The following is a 23,048-nucleotide window of genomic DNA, read 5'->3' as shown; positions in this document are numbered from 1 at the left end:
ATTAGAGTGGCTCCAAGAGTCACTGTAATTTAAAGCTCCTGGAGCACCTTGTGCATCAGCATCCCTGTGCTGAAAAATGGCAGTGGGGCACTTTAACTAAAGCTTATTGATCAAGCTTTAGTTAAAGCACCCTTGCCACCAGTTTTCAGCACAGGGACGCTGATACATGGGAAACTGGTGTCTGCTGGAGAGCAGTAATTACCATCCTCCAGCAGACTCAATTAATCAAGTCTGCTCCAATACACTGTAATTACAGTGCGTCAGAATGCCTTCCTGCATGTGTATAGGCATCCTAAAGGACAGATTGTGCTTACAGCTATTTTAAAGGCATGACTAGACTAGACAGTAGGTTTCCTTGTGCAATGTCAGGCACAGTACACCGGGCTTCTATAAACTATATCTTTTACCAGAAGCACTGGACTTTTGTCTTTTTATTAAGAACTTTCCATTAATTTCATAATTAGCAGCAGTGCTAAAAATGGACCCACAAAATGTACATACACCTAAAAAACACAGCTTCCAATGTGCAGGGTGTCAATCTGACAGAAGCTGACTGTCACGGAGTGGGGCCTAGGAGCGGCTGTGATCTCTCTAGTGCCACCTACCGTGCCAAGTAGATGATCCAAAACCCTCTTTCTGTCCTGCCACGTCTTGTTGTTATATAATTTTAAAGGGAGGCTGCCTTTTGTCCCCTCGGACATGGTGCTATGTTTGTCCTGGCCTCTACTCTGTAAGGAGTGACCTGGTGCACCCCCAGCCTTATGGGCTACGCATGCCTCCAACCTCCCCTTTAGCACGCCCCAAGCCTCGCAGATCTACCAGGCATTATCCCGCCAATCTGTTCTCCCATACGCACCCCCTCCTGGGGGCTTCTCGCAGTATGCGCCCCCTCCTGGGGGCTTCTCGCACACAGACAGTGCCCCACTGGGGCCAGTCTCTCTGCGCTCATGCGCCCCTTGCCCTCACCGGGCTTCTCACTGGGCTTGCTCCCCCTCCGGGGCTTCTCAATGGGCTTGCCCCTCTTCCGGGGCTTCTCCCTTACAGGCAGTGCCCCACTGGGGCCTGCCTGCCGTACGTCCCATGGTCACCTGCACTCAGGCCTGCGCCTCGCACTTCCCACGGTCCTGCATGCACTCGGGCCTTGTCTCCCGCGCTTCCCACAGTTGGGGCTCAGGTGGCCGTAGCCGTGCCTGGCCTCCTGACCCTCCATCTGAGTCTCCTGCCCTGCTCGGGCTTCTCCGGCTATCGCCCCCGCAGGGCTGAGGTCAACACACGCCTAACGCAGCCCCACCCCAGCGCCAAACAGCTGTGCCCTTCCTGGCACCGCTCGCTGTGCCCTTACAGGGCACCTGGAACCCCCCTGCTACTGGGGAGTTCCCCTGAGGCCTCCTCCAACCCCTACAGCCTCTCCCGGTCCTCCACTATAACAATAACAAACCAGGGAACATAAAGCCCTGAGCCAACCAGCTATAACTCAAAATAAACCCCCTGGCTAGAACGCGAATGCTGTGCCACCATGGCTCGCCTTCCCAGCCTCCCTGTTAGGGTTCTCTCCACCCCATACCATGCTGCAGACGCTCGGGCAGTCGGGCTGCTCTGCTCTGCTCTGCAGCAGAGCTGCTGTTCCTTAGGCTGCCAGAGGAAAACTGCTTCTTAGGCTTCGGCCTGGGCTGTTTATAAGGGCCCGGCCCTGCCCCCTTCTGGTCACCTGACCAGTACGGTTGTCCCAGCAACCGGCACCTGTGCTGCCCTGAAGATTGGCAGCTGCCCTTATCCCTTCATAGCAACAGGGCACCTGAGTGCCCCTGTGACACTGACCAGTCCATGAGTTCTCTCCTTCCTTATTCTTTCTGCCAGAGGAGTTGATCAGGGTTTTCTCTCTCCAGTCTTGCTGACAGATGGGAGATTCAGTCAGCCTTGGAGCTGCTGAACTAGGACATGGCCATGTGTAAGAGAGGTTATCAAAGTACAAGAGCTCAAGTTGCTGCTCTCACTTGAGGCTGGCCTTGTTTAAGAATTCACTAGCTGAAATTCTTTTCCACAGCTCACTTTTGCATCACTAATAAGTCCCAGATCATGATCATCTAACTTCCAGCCAGTCAACCGTATCTCTTTTAAGTAATTCAGTGTAGTTAGCACTTGGCTCATTTTGCAGATTAACAGTGGGTCAGGTACCAAGTCACATTTGCTGCTAAAGTCTAAAAATCTCAATTTGTTGAGATTTACCAGTGCCTGAATGAAAGAAAGCCAGCCATTACTTGTCACACAGTTCATTGCCAAGTCTAAATGCTGGAGGTCTTCCAATGGTGTTTTCTCAAAAAATGTACCTGTGAACATATATAAGTATACATTAAAAAGTGACTGGGTATGACTTTAATTAAGCCCCCAGTTCAGAAAAAAATCCCTATTTAGGGCAACACTTGAACACATGCTCTAGTTTTGTTGAAGCCATGAGGACTTAATGCATGCTTAAAAATTGCAGTCTTGACTTGGACTTAAAAATAGGCTTACATGTTGGGGGGGTTTCTGCGTGAAGAACTATCAAAGCTAAAGTATCAATGTCCACAGGCCTCATTGTGTTACTCATACCAATCCCAAGCTATTCTTCATTAAGTCTCAAACACAGAGTTTGCTGAGTAAAATGGGATCCTTCTACCCACAAAAAGATTAATTGACTTTAGTTGTTCTACATATTCATGCCAGGGTCCACCAGTGCACAAAACATTACAGGGTCAGGGCCATGGAAAATTGTCATTCATTTCAACTTTGCTTTTCCCTTTGCTATGCTCAGATGTAGTGGACAGTGGCAGCTTCAGGAAACTGGGTGCAGCTTTCTGATCCTCAGCTGTTGCCTCCTGCAGAGCGTTAGCTCAGCAAGGGGTCTGACCTAACTTTGCCACTGGGATAAGAACTGTAACAGATGTCAGATCAGGGAAGATGAGGCATACTGGGACACCACTCAGCCCTACACTTGTCTCACCTCTGTGGCTGGTGCAGGAGATGGAACAATTGCCTCTGTTAGTGGACAGGAAATTCTGCTCCAACAGTCTCCAGCTGTTTTAGGGTCCCTTGCATTGCTTATGCAATTTGTTTAATTAAATTGCATTTTTATTTCTATCCCACACAAACCCACTGTTATTTCATTTTTATTATTAGAAACCACTAAGAATAGAAATGTGAAATCATGAAACTGAGTTTCTACTTAACTTTCAATTCATTTCACATCATTTGAGGCTTCCTAATTTACCAGTATTTATTTTTGTTCTGCTTTTGTCCAACTTTCATCCTTCTGCAGTAATTGTACTTACCTAGAACTTTAACCTCAACATCAGTAAGGCTCCATCTATTCAATCCGAGTTTTGTCAGCTGTGGCATTGTTTTGAGCTGCACTAGCAGCTCACTCAGGCAGATATTCACATCATCTCCCCAAGGAAGCATCAGTACTTTCATGTTTGGAAGGATGTTCAAGCTGTTAGCTATATAAAATGATAACTGTAATTTTAGTGATTGTTACATTTCAGTGTAAAATCATAGAAGAGAGTTAAATTACACTGACTTTCATACTCTAAGTGCCTCAGCAACGAATGACTGAGCAAACAAAGCAGCCAGTTGCACTCATAATCTGTCACCCGCCATCCTGTGCAATGCAACCTGCTATACTGAGATGGAATGATTCTAGAGTTATTTCTCACTTAGAAATTAATTAATTTATAACCACCTGTACAGACCCCAACATGAGGTGTATCCCTCAATTTAACTTTTCATCAAAAGAAATCTTCTGTCTTACCTAGTTTGCGAACTGCAACTTTTCCATCCTTTCCCAAATAATTTTCAGATAAATCAAGTACATTCAGTTTTGGTAAATTACAAAGATTCTGAGCTAAGAGATATAAAGAAAAAAACTTATTATTGCTGTTTTAATTGCAGTCAGATTCTTGTACTAGTGTTTCATCACCATAACAGTTAAAAAGTCCTTCCTAATATCTAACCTAAATCTTCTTTGTTGCAAATTAAGCTGATTTCTTTTTGTCCTTCCCTTGTGGTCATAGAGAACTATCAATCACCAACATGTTTATAACAGCCTTTTGTTATATTCCCCCCACATCTCTCTCCTCTTTTCTAGACAAAGCCAACCCAATTTTCTTCCATTTTTCATGTTTTCTAAACCACTTATTCATGTTCTACCTGGACTCTCACCAATTTATCTACAGTGCCCAAAACTATATATGGCAGGGGTGCTCAAACTCTGGCCTGAAGGCAAAATGTGGCTTGTGGAGCCTTGAAATCTGGCCTGTGGGGCTTCCCATGGGTCAGGAAATTTGGCAGCAGGAGACCAGTGGCAGTTAATACTGCCACCCCTTCCCCGCTGCAAAATCTCAAGCTCTGAGCAGTAGGTCAGAACCAGGCCATGACCCTCCCCACTACATGACCAGATCAAAGCCAGGCAATGTCCCCTACCCTCTGCATAGTTGGGTTGGAGCCAGGCTGCATCCCTTTCCCCCCCATTGGACTGGACCACGCCCCTTTTTCCCCCTTCCCTCCACCAGGCCATGCCCTCCTCCTCCCATAGGGCTAGCCATGCCTCTTCCCCTTGTATAGCTGGTTAGAGCCAAGTCTCCCCCCATGACCCCTTCCCTCTATCCTGCCCAGTTGGGTCCAGGCCATACTCCCTTCCCTATGCAACTGGAAAAGGCCAGGCTGTCCACGCATCTTGTTAGCTTTCAGGTACTTATGAATTGATTGTACCATTTCCTCCAGTGGGCTAGGGACACAAGTTACACATAAACCAGTTTAAGTGATCAGAAACTGGTTTAAACCTGTAACAGAACATAAGTTCAGTGCACATAAGCCAGTTTCAAAATGGCTGAAATTGTTTAAAGATAAACCAGGTTGAATGTAGTATCAGACTAAACTGATTTGGGTCAAACAGGTTTTTGAAACTTCTGGCTGAGAAGGGGTGGGAGACAGCAGCTGGGGTCTGCCTGGCAGGGGCACAGCAGCATCTGCCAGGCTTCCCTCTGCCCTCCCTCTTCTCCCTGCCACTTGCTGCTCAAGCAGGGATTTCCCCTCACCCTTCTCCCACAGCAGGGACCCCAGCAGCATGGACCTCAGCGACACCACCCTTTATGCTAGCTAATGCTGAGAGGTGTCTATGCGCATATCTGCAATTTCACTGGAACAAAGGCAGACAGAACAAAGGCAGTCTCCACTTAGGGCTTTCTGGAATTAATAAGAAGGTCAGCTGGTAATGTCTGTCAGCGAGCCCCCGTCCCTCCTTTCTTCCTGAGCAAGAAACCAGTGGCTTGCAAATGCCTTTGAAAATGACTGTATCCTGTGGTAAGAAGAGCTTGAACTAATGAGTGAGAGGCTTTTGTTTTCTTGATGGGCTGACAAGCTTTGTGCTTTGATAAGTTCCCTGCAGGCTGGTGGCTGCTGGCTTGCTTCAAAGCCAGAGGCATCTCCCACCCTGAAACTCTTACATCAAATGAAGTTTCACCATGCAGCAAATAATGCTGGTGATTCCTTCCATCCATCAATTACTGAGCCTGGTTAGAGTGCAGCTTCCCTGTCCCACAATTTGTCAGTGTTCAATAGGGGACAGAGAAAGGTGTAAAAAATTACCTGGTTTGCAATGAATGGGACCTGTTCGTGTGGTCAGCAAATACGAAGCACTAGCTATCAGGATAATACAGATGCACGCAGTCCACACAAGCAGTTCCTCCTTCCCCCACCCTTTGCCTCACAGTGCTAGCTGGGGCTGGGGTCTGGCAACATTCCCTGCCCCTTAAGCTGCAATTGGGAGAAAAGCCTGAAAATGGATGCTTCCCCTCCCACGTCAGGCACACCCCAGCTGGTCACTGTGCAGGCCAGGGTGGGAGTTTAAACCTCTCCCTAATCATAGCATCCTGCCAAGGGTGGCCACACAGCCCCTGCCCTGCCCAGCTCAGTACTGCAGAAAGGAAGGGAGGGCTAACTTCAGTGCCCCTGGCCTCTGCCCTGAGCCACTGCAGGCATGTGCCTGCATTTCCTGAATCAAAAGTGAATGTCTATCCACTAGCAAATTGGTACAATCTATGCAGGTTAAACTAACCTGCAAAGATGGAATCAATTCAGGCTCAGGCTCTTTGAATGCCTGTCCCTAGCTCAGAAGATTTCTAGAAATTAAGCTAAGTAGTGTATAATATCCTGAATTTTCTTTCTGACCCTTTTTTACAGATAGCAACTTTTTTTGCTCTTCTCTAGTACTTGCGGACCTCCCCTGTCCTCCTATAATTCTCAAGACAATTGCCAGTGGTTTAGAAATAGCTTCATCTAATTCTTTAAGTACTTACTGTAGAGTTCATTTAATCAATTTCTGCCAAGTTTAATACATCTACTGTATCTGTATCTAAATACCCTCTGTTCTTTCCACACTCCTGCCTGCACTCCTATCTACTTCTTAAAATTAACTTCCTTGATCATAATTCACTTTTTTGTGAAGACTCAACCAAAAAATAGGATTGATTCTTCAATCTTCTGTCCTCATCTGTTGTTTGCTCTCCTTTCCTATTTATAAATGGACTAGAGCATTAGTTTGCCTGCTCCTCATTTCTAGTTTATGTATAGAAAACGGCCCAGTTGTCTTTTGTCCTTTGCTAAATGAAATTCATGTTGCACTTTTGCCTTTCCCTTGCATGCTTGCACTATTTATGCTAGTGGTTCTCAACTGGGGTGTCACAGTACCCTAGGATCCGAAGAAATTCTTTTAAATGTGCTGCAGGATGCTGCACAATATTAGCACTGTTACATATGCAAACACCTATATGTGCTTCACAAGATAAACTCAGATTTCAAACAAGAATCCATAGTGCCAGAAGAGTTTCCCTGTTGTAGTCTTTCTGAGTTCTTTGTAATAAAAGAAGTGCTCTATTATTTTTACGTAGTCAATAAACAAGTGAAATTGTTTTTTTGAAACAGGGTGTCCTTAAATTCAGAAAAGTTTAGAGGGGTGCCTTGGGTCTACAAATTTAAGAAATGCTGCTTTATACTCATCCCTATTTGTATTCTTCTTTCTGTACAGTTCCTTTTTTATTTTCATCTCCTACTGTTCATGTTGCATATTCCATCATTTCTATACTCACCCAATATTTCCACAGCATCCCCAGAGAGACAACAATTAACTAGATGGATTTCTTCAAGATCACCTAGTTCAGCAGAGATGGCTCTTACTATGCACCTCATTCCATCTCCAATGTCAGTCAAATGACTCAAATGCAACAAATGCAGCTTTTTCAAAAGCTTGATGCTTTCAGCTATGAATGGAATGAGAAAAAGCAGATAACGGTGCTAAGAACACCCTGTTCCAATATTTGTTTAGTGATGTTTTGAGTGAGGAAAAAAGTAGAGATTAATTCATAGGACATATCACTACTACTTTTATGTTTATATTGTATAATAGGGGTGTGGAGAGTGGGCAGTATTCGATTCAGATTTGGATTCAGCCCAGCTGGGGGGGCAGTGATTTGATTTGTTGATTTGGATCACTGTCCTGATCTGATTTGGCCAAATCTGAAGACTTGATTCTGATTTGGAGAATCAGCGATTTGGCCATAGACATAGCTTTATATGTTTTTTCTATGTACCTTGAGGTACCAGGCATGGCTCGTGAACGCTGAGATGGTAATGCAGATGGAGCATCCCACAGGAGCATGGGGGAGGGTCCCCCGTGTGCTTTGCAGCAGACTCCCCTGTGCCCCCCCGACTTGGCAATCAGCCACAGGGAAACCCAAGGTGCCTCCCCAGACCCAGGAGGCACCGGTCACCATACTTCTGGTCCACTTGTGGGTCTCCCACAAAGCACATGGAGGACCCCCCCACACACCCCTATGGGACACTCCATCTGCCCCACCATCTCAGTGTTCACAAGCCACGCCTGGTACCTCCTGACTTGCATTTTAAGTAGGCTGGCCAGCCCCAGGGATCCAACCCTTCAGTTCAATTCAATTTAATTTATTAAGGATTCTGGTTGAAAGCTCCCCAAAACAACATAACATATAACCATAGTATAAATTTATACAAAAATAACAGAAATGCAAATATAATAATAAAATAGGGCCAACAATTATAAAAACATTATTCCTACTCATAGAATTAATACAAGTTTCCCTTGCTTTATGTTGTACATGCGTTCCTGGAAAACAGCACATAACTTGAATTCACATATAGGGAACCCACTTTACAATGAAACAAATGTGGATATGTCCCAAAACCTCGACTGTACTGACCCCCAGATCCATTTCTACCATTTTTACAAAACAATTTTGGTACTTGCCAACAGCAGACAGTATACACAAGCACAGGGTGGTGGTGAATGTTACCATAATGGGGATGGCAACTACAGAAACACATGTCGCAGACAATGAGCGAGGAACACAGATCCACACAGGAAACTCTATTTTGGTGCACTTCACTCCCACAATGCACTGCACAAAGCAGCTGACTGTGGGCTTCCACCACACCGATTGCATAAGAGTGAATTTACCTCGCATATAACAATTTTTGGTATAGAAAGGGTTACTGCATAAGAGCGAATTCCCACATTCAAAACCCACATAAAATGAGGGAAACCTGTATAATCAAATGCAAAAATGGTGATAAATCAGATCATGAATCTATAAAAATGTTGTGCATAGGTCCACAATTAACACAGTAAAAAAGCTAATACAGTGATAAAGTTTATCAGTCATATGAACAATAAAGAATGTTTAGCTCTGATCGCTTCAGCCTTGTAAGAAAAAATTGCAAGATAGTTTACTAAATATGGATCTGTTTGCTGAAGGAGCCGTATTAATTTCTCTCTATTTGAGAAGTATATAAATTTCTGCAAGAATGGTGATAAATATTTTTCCTTACGTCATTATATAGAGGGCATTCTAAGACATAATGAACAGTGTCTTCCAAAACTTCTAAACAGGCTGGGCAACATCTTTTAGCCCTTGGAATGGAAAGTCTACATCCAGCCAAAACAGCTGTGGGCATCTGTTTGGTCCTAAGTCTAGTCAAAGAAGTTCTCCATTTATTGTTGACAGCCAGCTGTAAATACCTTTCTCCCCCCAAATCTAATTTCCAAAGAATATAAAGAGGGTCAATGCAAGTAGCCTTGGCCACTGCAAAATCATTCTGCCTGGCAATATCTTAGAACCTCTGGAAAACCTGGACCTTTTCTATGGGGGAGAAGTGTCTTTCATTGTCTTTGACATAATGTCCCATCCCGGAAAATGCAAAAGTGCAGGAAAGAAAAGGATCTGACCCTTTATGTTCGTTTGACTATGGCATATATTATTTGGAGGACATTAATACCTCATAACAGTATGGGTCCCTTTACATGTTACATTTATGCCACAATTAATGTGTTAATTGCAGAATCAATAGCAAGGATACTATGCATGCATCCAATTTAAGGCACCATAAAATGGCAAACCAGCCATAAAAATTTCCATGTATAATATTTGTATGGCTGGTTTGTAGGGTAGTCTAACTTAAACAGATGGCATGTCCCAGGGGCTGTCCCAGAACTAGTGTTGACAATCAGCAGATTGTTGGCACCAGCTACCAGGGCAGCCCCAGTTTTCCAACTAGGGCTTCTGTTGGCAGGAAGGACTCCCCTGCTATAGAGTTTAACCTCCCCTGACCAAACTCCCTGCTGTGCGGAAGGAAGGGCTTCCCCTTCCGGGGACTTTAAACCCAAGAACACACAGCTCCCTTTCTTCCTGGGATGGGGTTTAGAGGCTCCCAGAGGGAGAAGCACTTCTGCTAGTGACTTTAAATCAGGAGCCCACAATTCGTAGTCCTACTGGACTGCTGCTGGACACTGAAGCTGTCAGGTGCAGGGTCTAAACTCCCTGGAGTAAAACCCTTCAACAGTCCCAGCCCCAATCCTAAAACAGCCCTGGTGCTATCCTGGGGCTAGGGCTAACAATCAGCTGCCTTGTCACATGTGGAATGCCAGGAGGAATTATTGTTGGGATTGGGGATCAGATCCCATGGTGCCTTAAAATGAACATGTGCCAGGAGCCTAAGGTCATGCAGGTCAAATCAAGACCTTATTGCACATGTAGAAGAAATGACTTTTCTATCAACAGATGATAGAATATTCACGTCCTCACAGTGCAGGAATGTGAGGCCAACTGTCTATACATTCAGTATCTGAAAAGCAAATAATTATTGTGTGAAATATTAAAGTGTGTATTACCTAATTTTTTAGCATCGCTCTCATTCATCTTTATATTGTCAAAGATGAGCTTTTCAATGTTAATTAGGTTGTGTATTCCATCAATAAGTCCACCTGCCAGAAAAGAACCATAAATTAGTAAGTCACATTGCCATTTTTTGCACTGTAACAAACTCAGTTGTAGGTCAAGTTATAGTTCTGTAATAACAGTTCCTGTAAAAAGTAAATAAAAAAGCTGTTTCCAAATATGATTCTAAGTACAATCTTTGACAAGAGACTGCAGATTTCTAGCAAACTAAAATTTGATTAAATTAGAAAGTGTTAATGCAAAATTCAAACTAAGATTTAAACAAGCAATAACCTGAAAATGGAAACTTGTGATTCCTGTTGAAATTGTAATTCATTACCATCTCTTCTTACACATGACAGTTCTTCAGATATTATCTTACAGAAACAGTAATGAATAGTAGTTCTTCAGATATTATCTTACAGAAACAGTAATGCCTGTGGTTAAGTCCTGCATAAGTGCGCCAATTCAATAGAGGACTTTTTTTTTTAGGTGTTTAGACCTTTTTTTTTTAAGTGTCAGGTTTTCAGACACCTTTGGTTTCTGTCTGAGAATGAGATTTTTATTTTTGCACAGAAAATGGCGGCAGTGCAGTTTTGAACTAAAGCACCTCTGATGTGTTTTAGTTCAAAAATGCACCGCCACCATTTTCTCAGCACTGGCACAGATTTCACTGCTTATACAACTGCAAGCATTGCAGCGCAGGGTGCTTTTCAAAGCGCCCAGTGCTGCGGCGCATCTATGTGTAAAAATGCCCCTAGTGTTTTAATAGAAATTGTCAGAAACTTGCAATTTGGCAACAAAATATATCCCAGATGGAAGATGTTCCTTTTCACGTTCTGATTAAAATCTGTTTAGTATTTGTTCAAGTTTTTTTTTTAAGTACTCAAGCATATGCACTGTTTTATTACCAGACAATAATGCTTTTCCCTATTGCAGACTTTTAGGGTTCTGCAGGAAATATGAGTGAAATGTCATATTAGATGTATAATGGATGCAGAAACTTTTGAGAGAGTGTATATTTGAAAGTTGCATCTATTCAAAGATGTAAATCAAAATGAAAGAGACTTTGGAGCACAATAGTTAGTGGGTCTATGCTGCAGCAGCCCCCCACTTATTTTCTGCCATGCTCTAACTGTGTAAGGCTCTTGTGTTAGGTAGGCCTCACATCCTGTAGCAATGAGTATGTCCCTCTCCTAATTCCAGAAAACCAGACACCTTACACTGAAGAACCTGTGCAATTTTTCTGTGCTTGGGGCTTGTTATTTTCTATCCCTTAGTGCTGGGTTGCAAATTTGAGAGGAAGGGAGTATTTTCAAATGTATTCAACATTAGAAAAGTTATTAATTAATGGAACAACTCATCAAAGTGGTAGCAGATAGTCTACCATATGAAGTTGTTAATTCTGGATATTTTTGTAAAATGTATGTGCTTGCTCATCCAGAAATTCTAAGTTTGATGCAGGAATTACTTTGTGAAAGCTGCTGGCCTATATTTTGGGAAAGGTTAGACAAGATTATCATAATAGTCCCTTGTTGCCTTTAAAATCTTTGAACCTATGGTGAAAGCTAAGGTAAAGAAATAGTAATATCTATGATAGGATATGCAGCAGCCAGCATCAAAAAGAGGAGCCTGAGGGGGGACCTGGTGGCTGCCTACAGACTCATCAGGGGAGATCAACAGCAAATAGGTAGAACCCTTTTCTCCCCAGCACCACCTGGGGTGACAAGGAACAATGGTAATAAGCTGATGGAGGATAGGTTTAGGTTAGAGATCAGAAGGCAATATTTTACAGTTAGAGTGGCCAAAATCTAGAATCAACTTCCCAGGGAAGTGGCTCTCGCCCCTACCTTGGGCAAATTCAAGAGGAGCCTGGATGATCACCTGTCTGGGGTCTTGTGAACCCAGCATTCATTCCTGCCTGTGGCGGGGGTAAGGCTAGATGATCTGTTCAGGTCCCTCCTGACCCTAGCTACTATGAAACTGTGAAAAGAGTATAATTGTTTCATCTACAGACTTTATCATCATTTACTCTAGATTATTTGTACTGGTGATCTTCCAAAATGTAAAAAATCTCTCCTATGTAAAAATCCCATCTATGTATCTCTTGTGTAAATAAACATCCAGGTTTTTTTTAAAGGGCAGTGTTACAGAGATTTTGAACAATCTTACAGCAAGAATACTGAATCTTTGCCCAACAAGGAGCTGAAATGACACTTTGCAGGAGTGCAAAGGCTAAGGATACAACAGACTGCAGTCAACTTCATCTTGAATGTGGAAGTGTGGTCCAGTGATATTAGTAGTTCCCATAATGATCAAAGCCAGACATCTTCCACATTAAAGAAAAAGGTGTCAATGAGCTACATGTTGTGGTCCACATTATTCCCAGAGATTGCACTAGCTACTTACAGATCACAATACTGTACCTTCTAGATGTTTGCTCTGCAGATCTCTTATATTTATTTTTTTCAGCTTTGTCATTGCTATGATTTGTTGTTCATCTTCTGTGGTAAGAGGCGTGGATTCTACAATAAGGTCTTGCATATTCTTACAGGTTTCAAGGACTTTCTTCAATGTTCCTGCAATGCCAGCACTTCTGTTGATTTGCAGGCTGAGACTTGAGGCAGAGCAGCATATTTTACCTAGATACTTAATATCATTTTTCTTTAACTTGTTAAAATTCTGGAGTGTAATCTCTAAAGCCCTGATTTTCTGATTCCATTTGAAGAACAAGGAGACAGCCTTTTCAGGGATATAAGTTTGGGGATTTCTTGTGTTCTCATCTTCCATGTTATCCAGTGAGGAATTTCCAAAAAAATCTAATTTAATGAGTTCCAGTGCACTGACACAATTAGGTAAGTGTTTAAAAAACCCAAAGAGGTATGTTGGGATGCTTTGAGTATTAATATATAGTCTCTTACCATGAAAGAATTCTTCAAATTCTCCACTCAAGCATGATTTTGAGCGACTTTCATAAAATAAGTTAATGACACATTCCACAAAAGAATTCAGGTTAGTTGCCTGCAAAACTTCATGCTGCTTTGCATTTTCCACCTTTTCAGGTTCTCCTTCCAAAGATGGATCACTTAGTGAAGGCAGATCAAAAAGACTTCCATGCTGATAGACTGCTGTCAGATGTTTTATGACTATTCTAGTAGCATCTACAGAGGATCCACAGGTATAAAGAAGCAAATTACAGTAAGTAGAGGTAATATCTGAAATATTGTCCATTTTTTGTAGGTAACTAAACCCTCTAGCCACCTCTGTGTCCTCAGAGGATGTCAATAGGCTGCAGAGTCTTCTGCCTGCAGTGTATTCCTGAAAGGATTTATGAAAGAATCGATACACTGGCGTTAGCCTTTGAGCTGTGTATTTATTTAGAAGACCTGAAGCCAGCAGAACTTCTTCTTTGATACTGGACAAATCCTCAGACTGAAAATCAAACCTTTGGTCAAGTACTCCATCTAGGGCTAGGTCTCCACAATGATTTATGCTCAGTTTAATGTGATTTGCTGTTATTGTTTCTGTCTTGTACTTATTTTTCTGCACCATCAGGTCATACAACGTGCAGAAAAGTGCTGTTTGTGTGCTTGAATTAAAATTACTTTCACCCATTTGGATGGCACAGGCAATGACAACAAAGAGTGGTGTCTTCATAAGATTCTTCATGAAATTAGTTTCCTCTAGATGAATTAGCAGACCCTTGGCCAGCTCATATTCCAAGACATTATTAATGAGCTGCCTAGCATTCTCCTCTGTTAGATCTCCTGTTTCAGCAATGAGTGAACCAAACTGTCTGATCTTACGAATAGACTCAGTCCTGGTAGTAACAATGACCATATTCTTGAATTTGTGGTTTTCTTTAATCATTGCTTCTATTTCTGGGCAGGCTGAGGGCCTGAATTCATCATATCCATCTAATAGAAAAAGAACCTTTTGTCTTAGTTCCAGCAACATCCTCATGAAGTCCTGCCTGGGTATGGTATATGGAACTGTAAGAAGCTGATCACATACAGTTTCATAAAGTCCTTCTTTTGCACTGCTTAGGCTGATAAAGAAAACAAATTTGAAATGAGTCAAAGCAGGGCAATTCCCAGAAGCCCATAGTACAGCAATTCTCTTCATAAGGGTTGTTTTGCCTTTGCCAGCTTCACCTTCTATTATGCAGGGGGTTTTTAATTCACCCAAAAGGATGCTTAAAGTGAGTTGCCCTTTCCTGGTGTTATGCGTATCTTTATTCCAAAGCAAGATGTCTGTAAAGGTTGTTTTCAAATCAAAAATGATGTCAATATCACTGCCCAATGGATGAAATTTTTGGAAGAATGGAGATAGATACAAGTCCATTAAATCCTGAGCCAAGTCATCCAAGTCTGGTTTCACTTGGCTAGTGATACCTAAAACAAACAGAGCATATATAGGCTGAATTAAATAAATCAGTGGTTTTGTTGATTAGAATTGCATTTAAAATTTGATCTAGAGAAAACCTGGCTAAATTTGCATGTTGGTTATAGACCAAATGGTGATAAGTCAGAGACATGATTTGCTTTACTTGTCCATTCAATAGACTAGGTTTAACTCAAAGTGATCAAATCACTCTTATGCACAAGACCAGCATGGTGGGTGTGTCTACATGTTCAATTAAAGTGCAGTAAGGTTACTGTACAGTAAAAAAGGCACAGTAAACTGATCCTGAGAACATATTTACACATGTACCCCGTCAGGCACAGATTTGCACCCAACAGGAGCAGCCCGGTCCAAGACTGTTTCTGCCCTTTTCTGCCCCACCGTGCCAGCCAGGGGGAGTTCTGGGCTCCCCCAGGTGCAAAGCCAGGGGCTAGCAGGGGGCATGGAGGCCAGTCCCAATGTGCATGGGGCAGGGAGAGCTGTGTGGCTGCAGGGGCAGCTGTCTCCTAGCCCCATGCACTTTTGCCCCTGTAGGCTCACAGCTCTCCCAGCTCTGTGCATATGGGAATGGGTCCCCTTATGTATGGGACCAGGAGACAGCTGACCCTGCAGCCAGCACAGGTTCACCCACATGGGGGCTTAGCTAGGCAGCAGCAAAATTGCTCCCAGTTAGCACCTACACATGCGCTAATGGACAGTAACTACAGTGTGGCTAATCTACCTGTTTCTACAGGTAATAGCAAACTGTGCAGTAGACTAATTTACTGTGCAGTAAATGCTGGGCATGTGTAAATGATGACGCTTTTCTACTCATTAGATTAGTCTTATGTAGAATAAAGTGTCTCCTGTAAATGCATCCAGTGTGAACTCCATCAGTTCCACCTCAGTCCTTACTTGAGGAGCCTTTAAACTGATTCTCTGCTCAAGGGTAAATATAGGTGTATCTGTGTGAACACAGACAAGTATCTGACGGGAATAGGATTTACTTGTTCATGAAACAGTAGCAAATGGATCTGAAAGGTTATTTAGGAGCAACTGATAGCACCTGAAATTTGGACTAGGTTGGGGTGGGCAATTATTTCAGCTGGACGGCTGCTTAATGATTTTTGGTGAGCTGTCAAGGGCCCTACCCTTTGACAAGTGCCCTGCCCCCTGGTCGCTATTTTGTGACTGGAAGTCCCACTCCTTAACCCCTGACCTTTGCCACTGGAAGTCCCTCCCCTTGCCCCGGAAGTACTCCTGGGGAGGCCGGTGCCATATTGGAACCAGAAAAAAACCCAAATCATATACTAAAAATCAAACATCTACTATAACGTATTTTAATTTTATTTCAAAAAAGATTTTGTCCCGTGCATTCCCATAGTGTAAATAGAGGTGATTGCATAATAGCTCAAAATAACAGCTCAAAATAAAGCCGTACTCTTTTATATTGTATGTGTGCAAGGTTTGGGGTGTGGTTGGGGAGGTGGGTGTGGGCTGTGCATGTGTGGGGGGATTTGTGGTGGGGTGAGTAGTTGTGAAGGGGTGTGGAGATGTGTGCATGTGTGGGTTGGGGATTTGTGGGGGGTGGTCTGTGGGGGATGTGGGAGTGTGTGCAGGTGGGTGAGTGTGGGGTTCATGGGGAAGTATAAGAGGTGGGTGTGGGGTTTGTGGAAGGTGTGTGGGTAGGTTTGCAGGGGGGTTTGGGGGTGTGTGGCTGCATGTGCCCCCCCACACTGTCGGTGGTAGCAGCAGCAGCAGGTGGCGGGCCCTCGGGGCACTTGTGACCTGTGGCAGGCAGAGCCCCTGGTGGCACACAACTGCAATTGAGTCCCTCGATCTGCACATGGCAGCATGGAGCCAGCCCAACTTGGCCTATTGTTGCACATCTTTGGACCAGACTGGGCTAGCTCTGTGCCAACACATGGGGCTCCTGGTAGTGCAGGTGGGAGCAGCACACCAATGGGTCAGTTCTGTGCCTCCATGTGGGGCTTTGAGTATTTCAGTGGGGAGCCTCCCATGGAAGCAGAAAGCCAGCCTGGTCTAGTGGTGCACACTCCTGGCTGCAGTGCTTGGAGCTCCATGTGGAGGCACGGAGCCCACCTGGCCTGATGGCACAACTCCCCACAGCTCCTGGTCCATGCACCATAAAGGTTGGGGTGGGGAGCTCCATGCCTTCATGTGGTGCTCCCGGCACTGCATCCAGGAGAGTGCACCACTGGGCTTGGCCAGGCTGGCTTCATGCCAACCATGTGCAGCTCCCCGCTGGAGTGCTGGAAGCCCCACATGGAGGCATGGCGTTGGCTCAGCCCTGACCGATGGCTGCAGTGCTCACAGCCCCATATGCTGGCACAGAGTCAACCTGGTCTGCCCCAAAGGTGCATGCCAGCAGGCTGGCTCCATGCCACCACATACAGCTCCCAGGGCTCAGCCAGAGCCATGTGGCATGAGTCCCCTGAGGGACCACTGCCTGCTGCCACTGCTGCTACCAGCAATGGGGGCTGTGTGCCATGTGGGGGACATGTGGTGTGGGGGCCCACATCAATCCACAAATCCCACACACACTCCCACCCCCACACCTCCACACAAACTCCACACCCACATGTGCCACTGGGCCGGGTGGGCTCCATGCTGCCACATGTGCCTCCTGGCTCTCCTTCCAGGAGCTGTGTGCTATGGGGCCAGTGGGGCTGGTTCTGTGCCAGCACATGGAGCTCCCGGCACTGCAGGCAGGAGCTCCCTCCCCACTCACCAGTTGTCCAGTTGTGCACCACTGTGCTCCATGCTTCCACATGGGGCTTCCAGCTGGAGTACGGGGAGCCTCACGGAGGTGGAGACACAAAGCCTGCCTGGTCCAATGGCATGCCATCTCTGAAAGCCCAACTGTTTTCGACTTCCCAAGGGGTAGCTGTGAGCCAGTAATAATTGTTTTTTGGAGGGCTATGTGGACCAGACAGAATGGCCTGGTGGGTCAGATCTGGCTTGCAGGCAGTATTCTGTCTGCTCCTGGACTAAGTGAACTTTGGAACACTTCAGTTTAGGAGTTGCCCTCATTTTCTTCAGGTTTGCAGCTAAACTTTTTTGATTCTCCTTGGTCTCCTTACAGTTAAATAAATGTAATGCAATCCAGGAAGCTTGACCCTTTGTAGACAACAATTTTAATTTTTCTTTTGTTTTAAATTTTTGCCAAGTTTTCCTAGAAGGTGCAAATGCAGCTAAAATGAATGTATGCAAAATAAGAAAAGGGAGTGAACTCAGAGATAATTTTAAAGAGTAGTATTTTGCAAAGGGTGGGGCATACCCCTCCGGAGTTGTGTGAAACACCAGCTTGGATGTGTGGGGAAAATATGTAAATTAAGATGGTTAGACCTTTAATAAAAAATGTGAGATTGTAGCTGGGGCACTATTAGTTCAGTTTCCTGCAGGGGAACTCCTCTGTCAAAAGTCTGACAAACACTGTTTTAAGGCATAACCTTGTTCCCATTGAAGTCAGTAAGAATTTTGCCAAAGACTGAAACAGAAGATTGTTCATGCCTTGACACTTGCTCCCAAACCCCAACAATTTCAGTGAGAGTAGAACACATGCAACTTCTGTTAATTCCAACAACTCCTAATATTAGATCCTTACCAGTTAGGTTTAAATGCTTTAAAATATTTGCAGCTGACAACAAAGTGATCAGCTGCAATCATGAGTTCACCTCATTGTCTCACCCTGCAAACATCTTCCAAATAATCAGATGCATTTCATTCTTTGAAGAACTATATGCCATTTATTACAAAGGATTTCAGTATGTTGAGGACCTTTCAGAGGATGTTATTGTTTCTTTTTTTTAAATCGCTTTTGCATAAAATATAGGAGTTTTCAATGCTTAATTCTCTCTGATGAATGATTATATCCCATAAAAAGGATCAGAATATACATATCTAAAAAACTAGTGTATTGCAAGTTCTGATGGTCACCTCCTAAAATCATTTAACTCTTGGCATGAGATAAAAAAACAATGAGCACTACAGATAAACTTTAGTACTTACAGTATCCATACAAATCCTGATAGAGGAAAGGGTTTTGTTTCTCAAGTGCTTTAACCAAAATTCTGCAGGCTTCTGAACCTTTATTCAAAACCATGAAAATCATCATTCTTGAAGCATCCTGTTGAGTCTTTTCACAAACAATAGTATTCATTTCTTCACCAGACAGGACATTGCTAGCAAAAAGGTCATCCACCAGCTGCTTTACAGTGACCATTCCCATTCTTTGAATAAGGTGAACACTGTTCTTCTTAATGAAATCCACTGAGAAAACAGAATATTTTAGCTCTAGATCTATTGTATGTTGTAGCTGCCAAAAAGATTATCAATTCTTCCCTTGAAAATTTAGGAGTGCATGGTGCTACATTTGATAGCAAATACAATATAATCTAATATCAATTATAGCAGATGATGTGCAGAGAACACCATGTTAGGAATATAACTTTTAAAATATCTTTTAAAATGTGCATGGCCAACTAGCTGATAGACAGAGTAGGGAGCACAATGTTTTGCCATTAAGACTTTGAAAGCAGCATGTTTCTCAGGAGGAGTGAAGCCACATGGGCCAAGTCTTTCATAAATGGGTGTCCAAAATTAGCATCATAAGTCCTTACTCAGGCACCTAAAAAAAATGGCCTGACTTTCAAAATTGTTAAGCACAACATTTAGATAGTCACTTTTGAAAAATGCATCACTTATTCACATATTTAAGTATAGACTTTATGAACCCAGTTTTGAAAATCTTAGTTAAGTTATATTGGTCATGCCAAACATTCTTTATTTATATTTCTCAGCACCACTCTGCAGCAGGTAAACATTAGTATCCCTACTTTACAGATAGGAAATCAAAAACCATTAGAATGAGATATAAAGCCCCAAGGTCCCATGTAATCCAGTGTTAGAATCAGGATTAGAATGCACTTCTCTTAACTGCTAAAGCATGGAGAAAATTTTTCAAAATGGCCCAAGAGTCCAAGTCTTAGAAATAGGGTTTAGAAGATACAGACATACACCCAATTCATTTAACACTTTTGTAAAGCCCGCTTACTGCCTGAATTCCCATTGACTTCAGTGAGAACTTAGCATGTAACACATGTAGGCACTCCTACGAATTCCATGAGGGTATAGCTCTAAACTGACCTTGCTGTCACAACACCTAACATTTAGGCACCTTACCCCAGGAGCGTGAAAATCTCAGAAAATATTCTGTCCAAGGTGGTGACAAACCCAAAGTTTTGTATTATAATTGGTTAAAATAGAGAAATGTAATTAAAGTTGCTTATAGTTTGTGACACTTCTGCTTGAAAGCTAATTTCAAGTTTATTTACAGAAAAACAAAGTAACTTGTTTCACAATATATATTAAAAGGTTTTATTATATACATTTGTACATATAGCAATAAAATGTATTTCATTTAAAAGTTGTTTTATTTATCTGACTTCATTTTAAGTCTTAGGGAGATGTATTATCACATAAAATCTTTAATGTAAAATAGTCAGATATCCAGGTCCTGATTGCCTTAATGTACAATAAGAAGCCATTGTCTTGTGAAAAAAGGACTTACTTATTCAGAGTCAAGTTTTACAGCTTGAACTATGCAGCATGGAATACGGCATCTAAACTGAAAACAAAAACAGATCAGAACAGTACAAACTATGTACAGTATTGTGGCAGGGCACTGTTTGTGCCTGCCACTTTAAGACCTGAGCCAAGCAGCCAGCAGGTGCTTGATTGCGGCAGCCATTTTAGATCCCTGGCTGCCTATATAAACTGATCAGTTCCCTACTGGCAGCAACATTGCTTGGCTGTGAGGCTTCTTACATCCTTCTGGAGGTAAGGGAGGAACTGTAGGGGATAGCTAGGAAGCTCCTGGTCCTGGGCATGACCTAAAACTGCACCCTGCTGGGAGTGGGTGGCCTGGTACGGCTCTCAGTAACACAGGAGCCTCCAGGAAATGCCAGGCCAGTTATCACCCTGGTGAAAGGCAGGTCAGAGTGCCTTAACCCCAGCTTCCACAACTGGGTGGGTCACCTGCTAGTAGGGTCCAGAAGGTAGACCCCAGAGAAAGAGAGTGGAGCTAGAGGCTCAGAGGCCTGATATAGAGTACCCTCGACTAGTCAGTGCTGGGGCCAGGACCAGACCGGTCAAAAGGGCCAGGGCCCACTGCGAGGGGTGCCTAGAGCTGAGGGCCTGGGGTTCCTGACTGGCCTTGGAGGCAAGGCCAGGGCCTGTGTGGCCAAAAGTCCTGGGGGGACCATGCCTGAGAGGGGTAATAGTTTCAGGGAGCTAGGCAGCCTGAATGAGGATGGGGTAGGGTGCCTGAATAGAGGGATCTTAAAGGGGTCCTGACTGGAGAAGTGTGGGGCCGGTGACCATAAGAACTATGGATGCCATCTGCGAGGCATGGGCTGCAGTGTAGGGGAGGAACAGAGCCGCAGATAGCGCCCCAGGCATTGGGGCAAGAAAATGGGCAGCCTCCTATCTAATTAAGATAATTTAATTAAACCACAACAAGGTGTGGCAGGTGAGAGAGGCAGGAGGTTGGCCCAGAAACAGGTGGGTGGGCCAAAGGCAAATTGGCCCTGAGAAGGCCCTCCTGTTACAAGTATGGTTCCTTCTAAAATAGAAAACAAAAGTGTGGCCAGTCATAAAGCTTTCATCTGAAAACAGTATACATGGCCTTGCATACACACCTGAGCTTGAAAAGCATAGTAATTCAGAATGCAGCTGTCTTCTAAGAGGGTGGATTGATTTAAATTAAATTTTTTCAAATCAAGCTTTTCCAGTTCCCAATTTGATTCAAATCAGTGAAGTGAAGAATTCATTTTCATCCTCATGTGCATTTCCACACATTATTTTCCTAATAAGAGATTCATTCTCAGTATCTACTAAAAGTACTAAAGCTTAGAATGCCCATCCCCCCTGTTCTCATGTCCGGGAGGGTTTTTAAAACACGATCAAGTGTCCAGCTTTTTGCTCTGCCTTTTTGCTTTCCTAGGCACTAGCAGCATAGCTGCTTGGGGCTGGGAGCAGTGGGCAAGGTAACTGGCTGTCAGAGGTCACACGTTCTGCATGTGGGCCCTGGTAAATTGCTCCCAGGTAAGAGAGAGAGAGTGCATGTGTGTGGGTAGCAGGGCTGGGGGGGAACCAAAACAGGAGTGAGGGGCACTGGCAGGGCAGGGGGCTGTGGATCAAGAGTCGGGGACACTAAGATGGCTGGGGGGGGCAAGGGGCTACAGGTCAAGAGAGAGGAGCACCAGTAGGGCTGGGGGGGGACAGGGAGCTGTGGGTCTGGAGTGTGGGGCCCAGGCAGGGCTGGGGGACAGGGGGCTGAGGGTTGGGTGTGAAGGGCATCAGCAGGGCTTGGGGAGGAGCAGGAAGGTGCAGATCCAGAGTGCAGGGCACTAGCAGAGCTGGGGTTCTGGGGACTATGGGTTAGGAATGAGAGGCACTAGCAACACTGGGAAAACAGGGGGCTGTGAGTTGGGAGTGAGGGGTATCAGCAGTCATACTACTAGGTGCTTTTAGAAAATCTGTTCAGCAGCTATCTGTGTTTAAGTGCCTAAAATCTGTTCCTGTGTCCTTCAAGTTTTAGAATTAGTTGAGCTCAGCCTTTCCTACCTGATTTTTAATTTTAGTAACTACTCAGGTAGTAAATTAACTGCAGAGTAGGGCAAATTACTGTTCAGTAAGCATCTGCACGTGTAAACAGTGATGCATGCTGAGAAGTAATTTGCTCTACTGAGCAGTAAAGCATCTCCTGTAGTTGCAGACAGTGAAGACTGAATATTAGGGGTGTGCAAAGCAGGCCCTGTTCAATTAGGATTTGGCCTGAATCGGGGACAGTGATTTGATTTGGCTGAATCCAAATCTGAAGATTCAATGCTGATTCAGAGAATCAGTGATGCAGCCATAGACACAGCTTTAAATGTATTTTCTACATACCTTGAGGTACCAGCACAGTTTGTGAATGCTGTGATGCTGGGGCACTTGGAGCATCCCATATGAGTGCAGGGGGGGCCCTCCATGTGCTTGGCAGTGAACCAGGAAGGGGAGTGGAAGTACTTCTGGTCCCCTTCCGGGTCCTCCAGGGAGCACGCTGCCCCTCCCCTCCCCCCCAGCATCCTCCTAGCTCTGCGACTGGTGCCTCACTGAGCTGGGGGGGCACCAGGGCCCCCCCCATGTGCTCCCCAGTGGACCCAGAAGTGGACTGGAAGTAGTTCTAGTTCACTTCTGGGCTTACCACTGAGCACACAGAGGCCCCCCCTGGACTCCTGTGGGATGCTCTGTGTGCCCCAGCATGGCAGCATTCACAAGCTGTGCTTGTACCTTGAGGTATGTAGAAAAAACATTTAAAGC

General features: G+C 44.2%; 1 protein-coding gene across 2 annotated transcripts in view; it reads right to left on the bottom strand.

Annotated features, from left to right (window-relative positions):
- Nucleotides 1-415: 415 nt before the first annotated feature.
- NLRC4 (NLR family CARD domain containing 4) overlaps nt 416-23,048 on the bottom strand; it is a 32,398-nt gene continuing 9,765 nt past the window's right edge. Inside the window, exons 2-10 of one of the 2 annotated variants that reach the window (XM_019527659.1) lie at nt 20,254-20,305; nt 18,693-18,953; nt 12,704-14,671; nt 10,232-10,324; nt 7,122-7,292; nt 3,788-3,880; nt 3,309-3,476; nt 1,815-2,327; nt 416-549 (exon numbers count right to left, since the gene is read on the bottom strand). In XM_019527659.1, the coding sequence (XP_019383204.1) occupies nt 2,011-2,327; nt 3,309-3,476; nt 3,788-3,880; nt 7,122-7,292; nt 10,232-10,324; nt 12,704-14,671; nt 18,693-18,953; nt 20,254 (3,072 nt within the window). In that variant the 5' untranslated portion in view covers nt 20,255-20,305 and the 3' untranslated portion in view covers nt 416-549; nt 1,815-2,010. The remainder of the gene's footprint in view (nt 550-1,814; nt 2,328-3,308; nt 3,477-3,787; nt 3,881-7,121; nt 7,293-10,231; nt 10,325-12,703; nt 14,672-18,692; nt 18,954-20,253; nt 20,306-23,048) is intronic. The other variant, XM_019527660.1, reaches the window with a different exon arrangement.

The sequence above is a fragment of the Gavialis gangeticus genome, unplaced genomic scaffold, assembly GCF_001723915.1.
Source record: "Gavialis gangeticus isolate Ggan-Ray unplaced genomic scaffold, GavGan_comp1, whole genome shotgun sequence".
Lineage (NCBI taxonomy): Eukaryota > Metazoa > Chordata > Crocodylia > Gavialidae > Gavialis > Gavialis gangeticus.
This window is presented reverse-complemented; position numbering and strand designations above follow the sequence as displayed.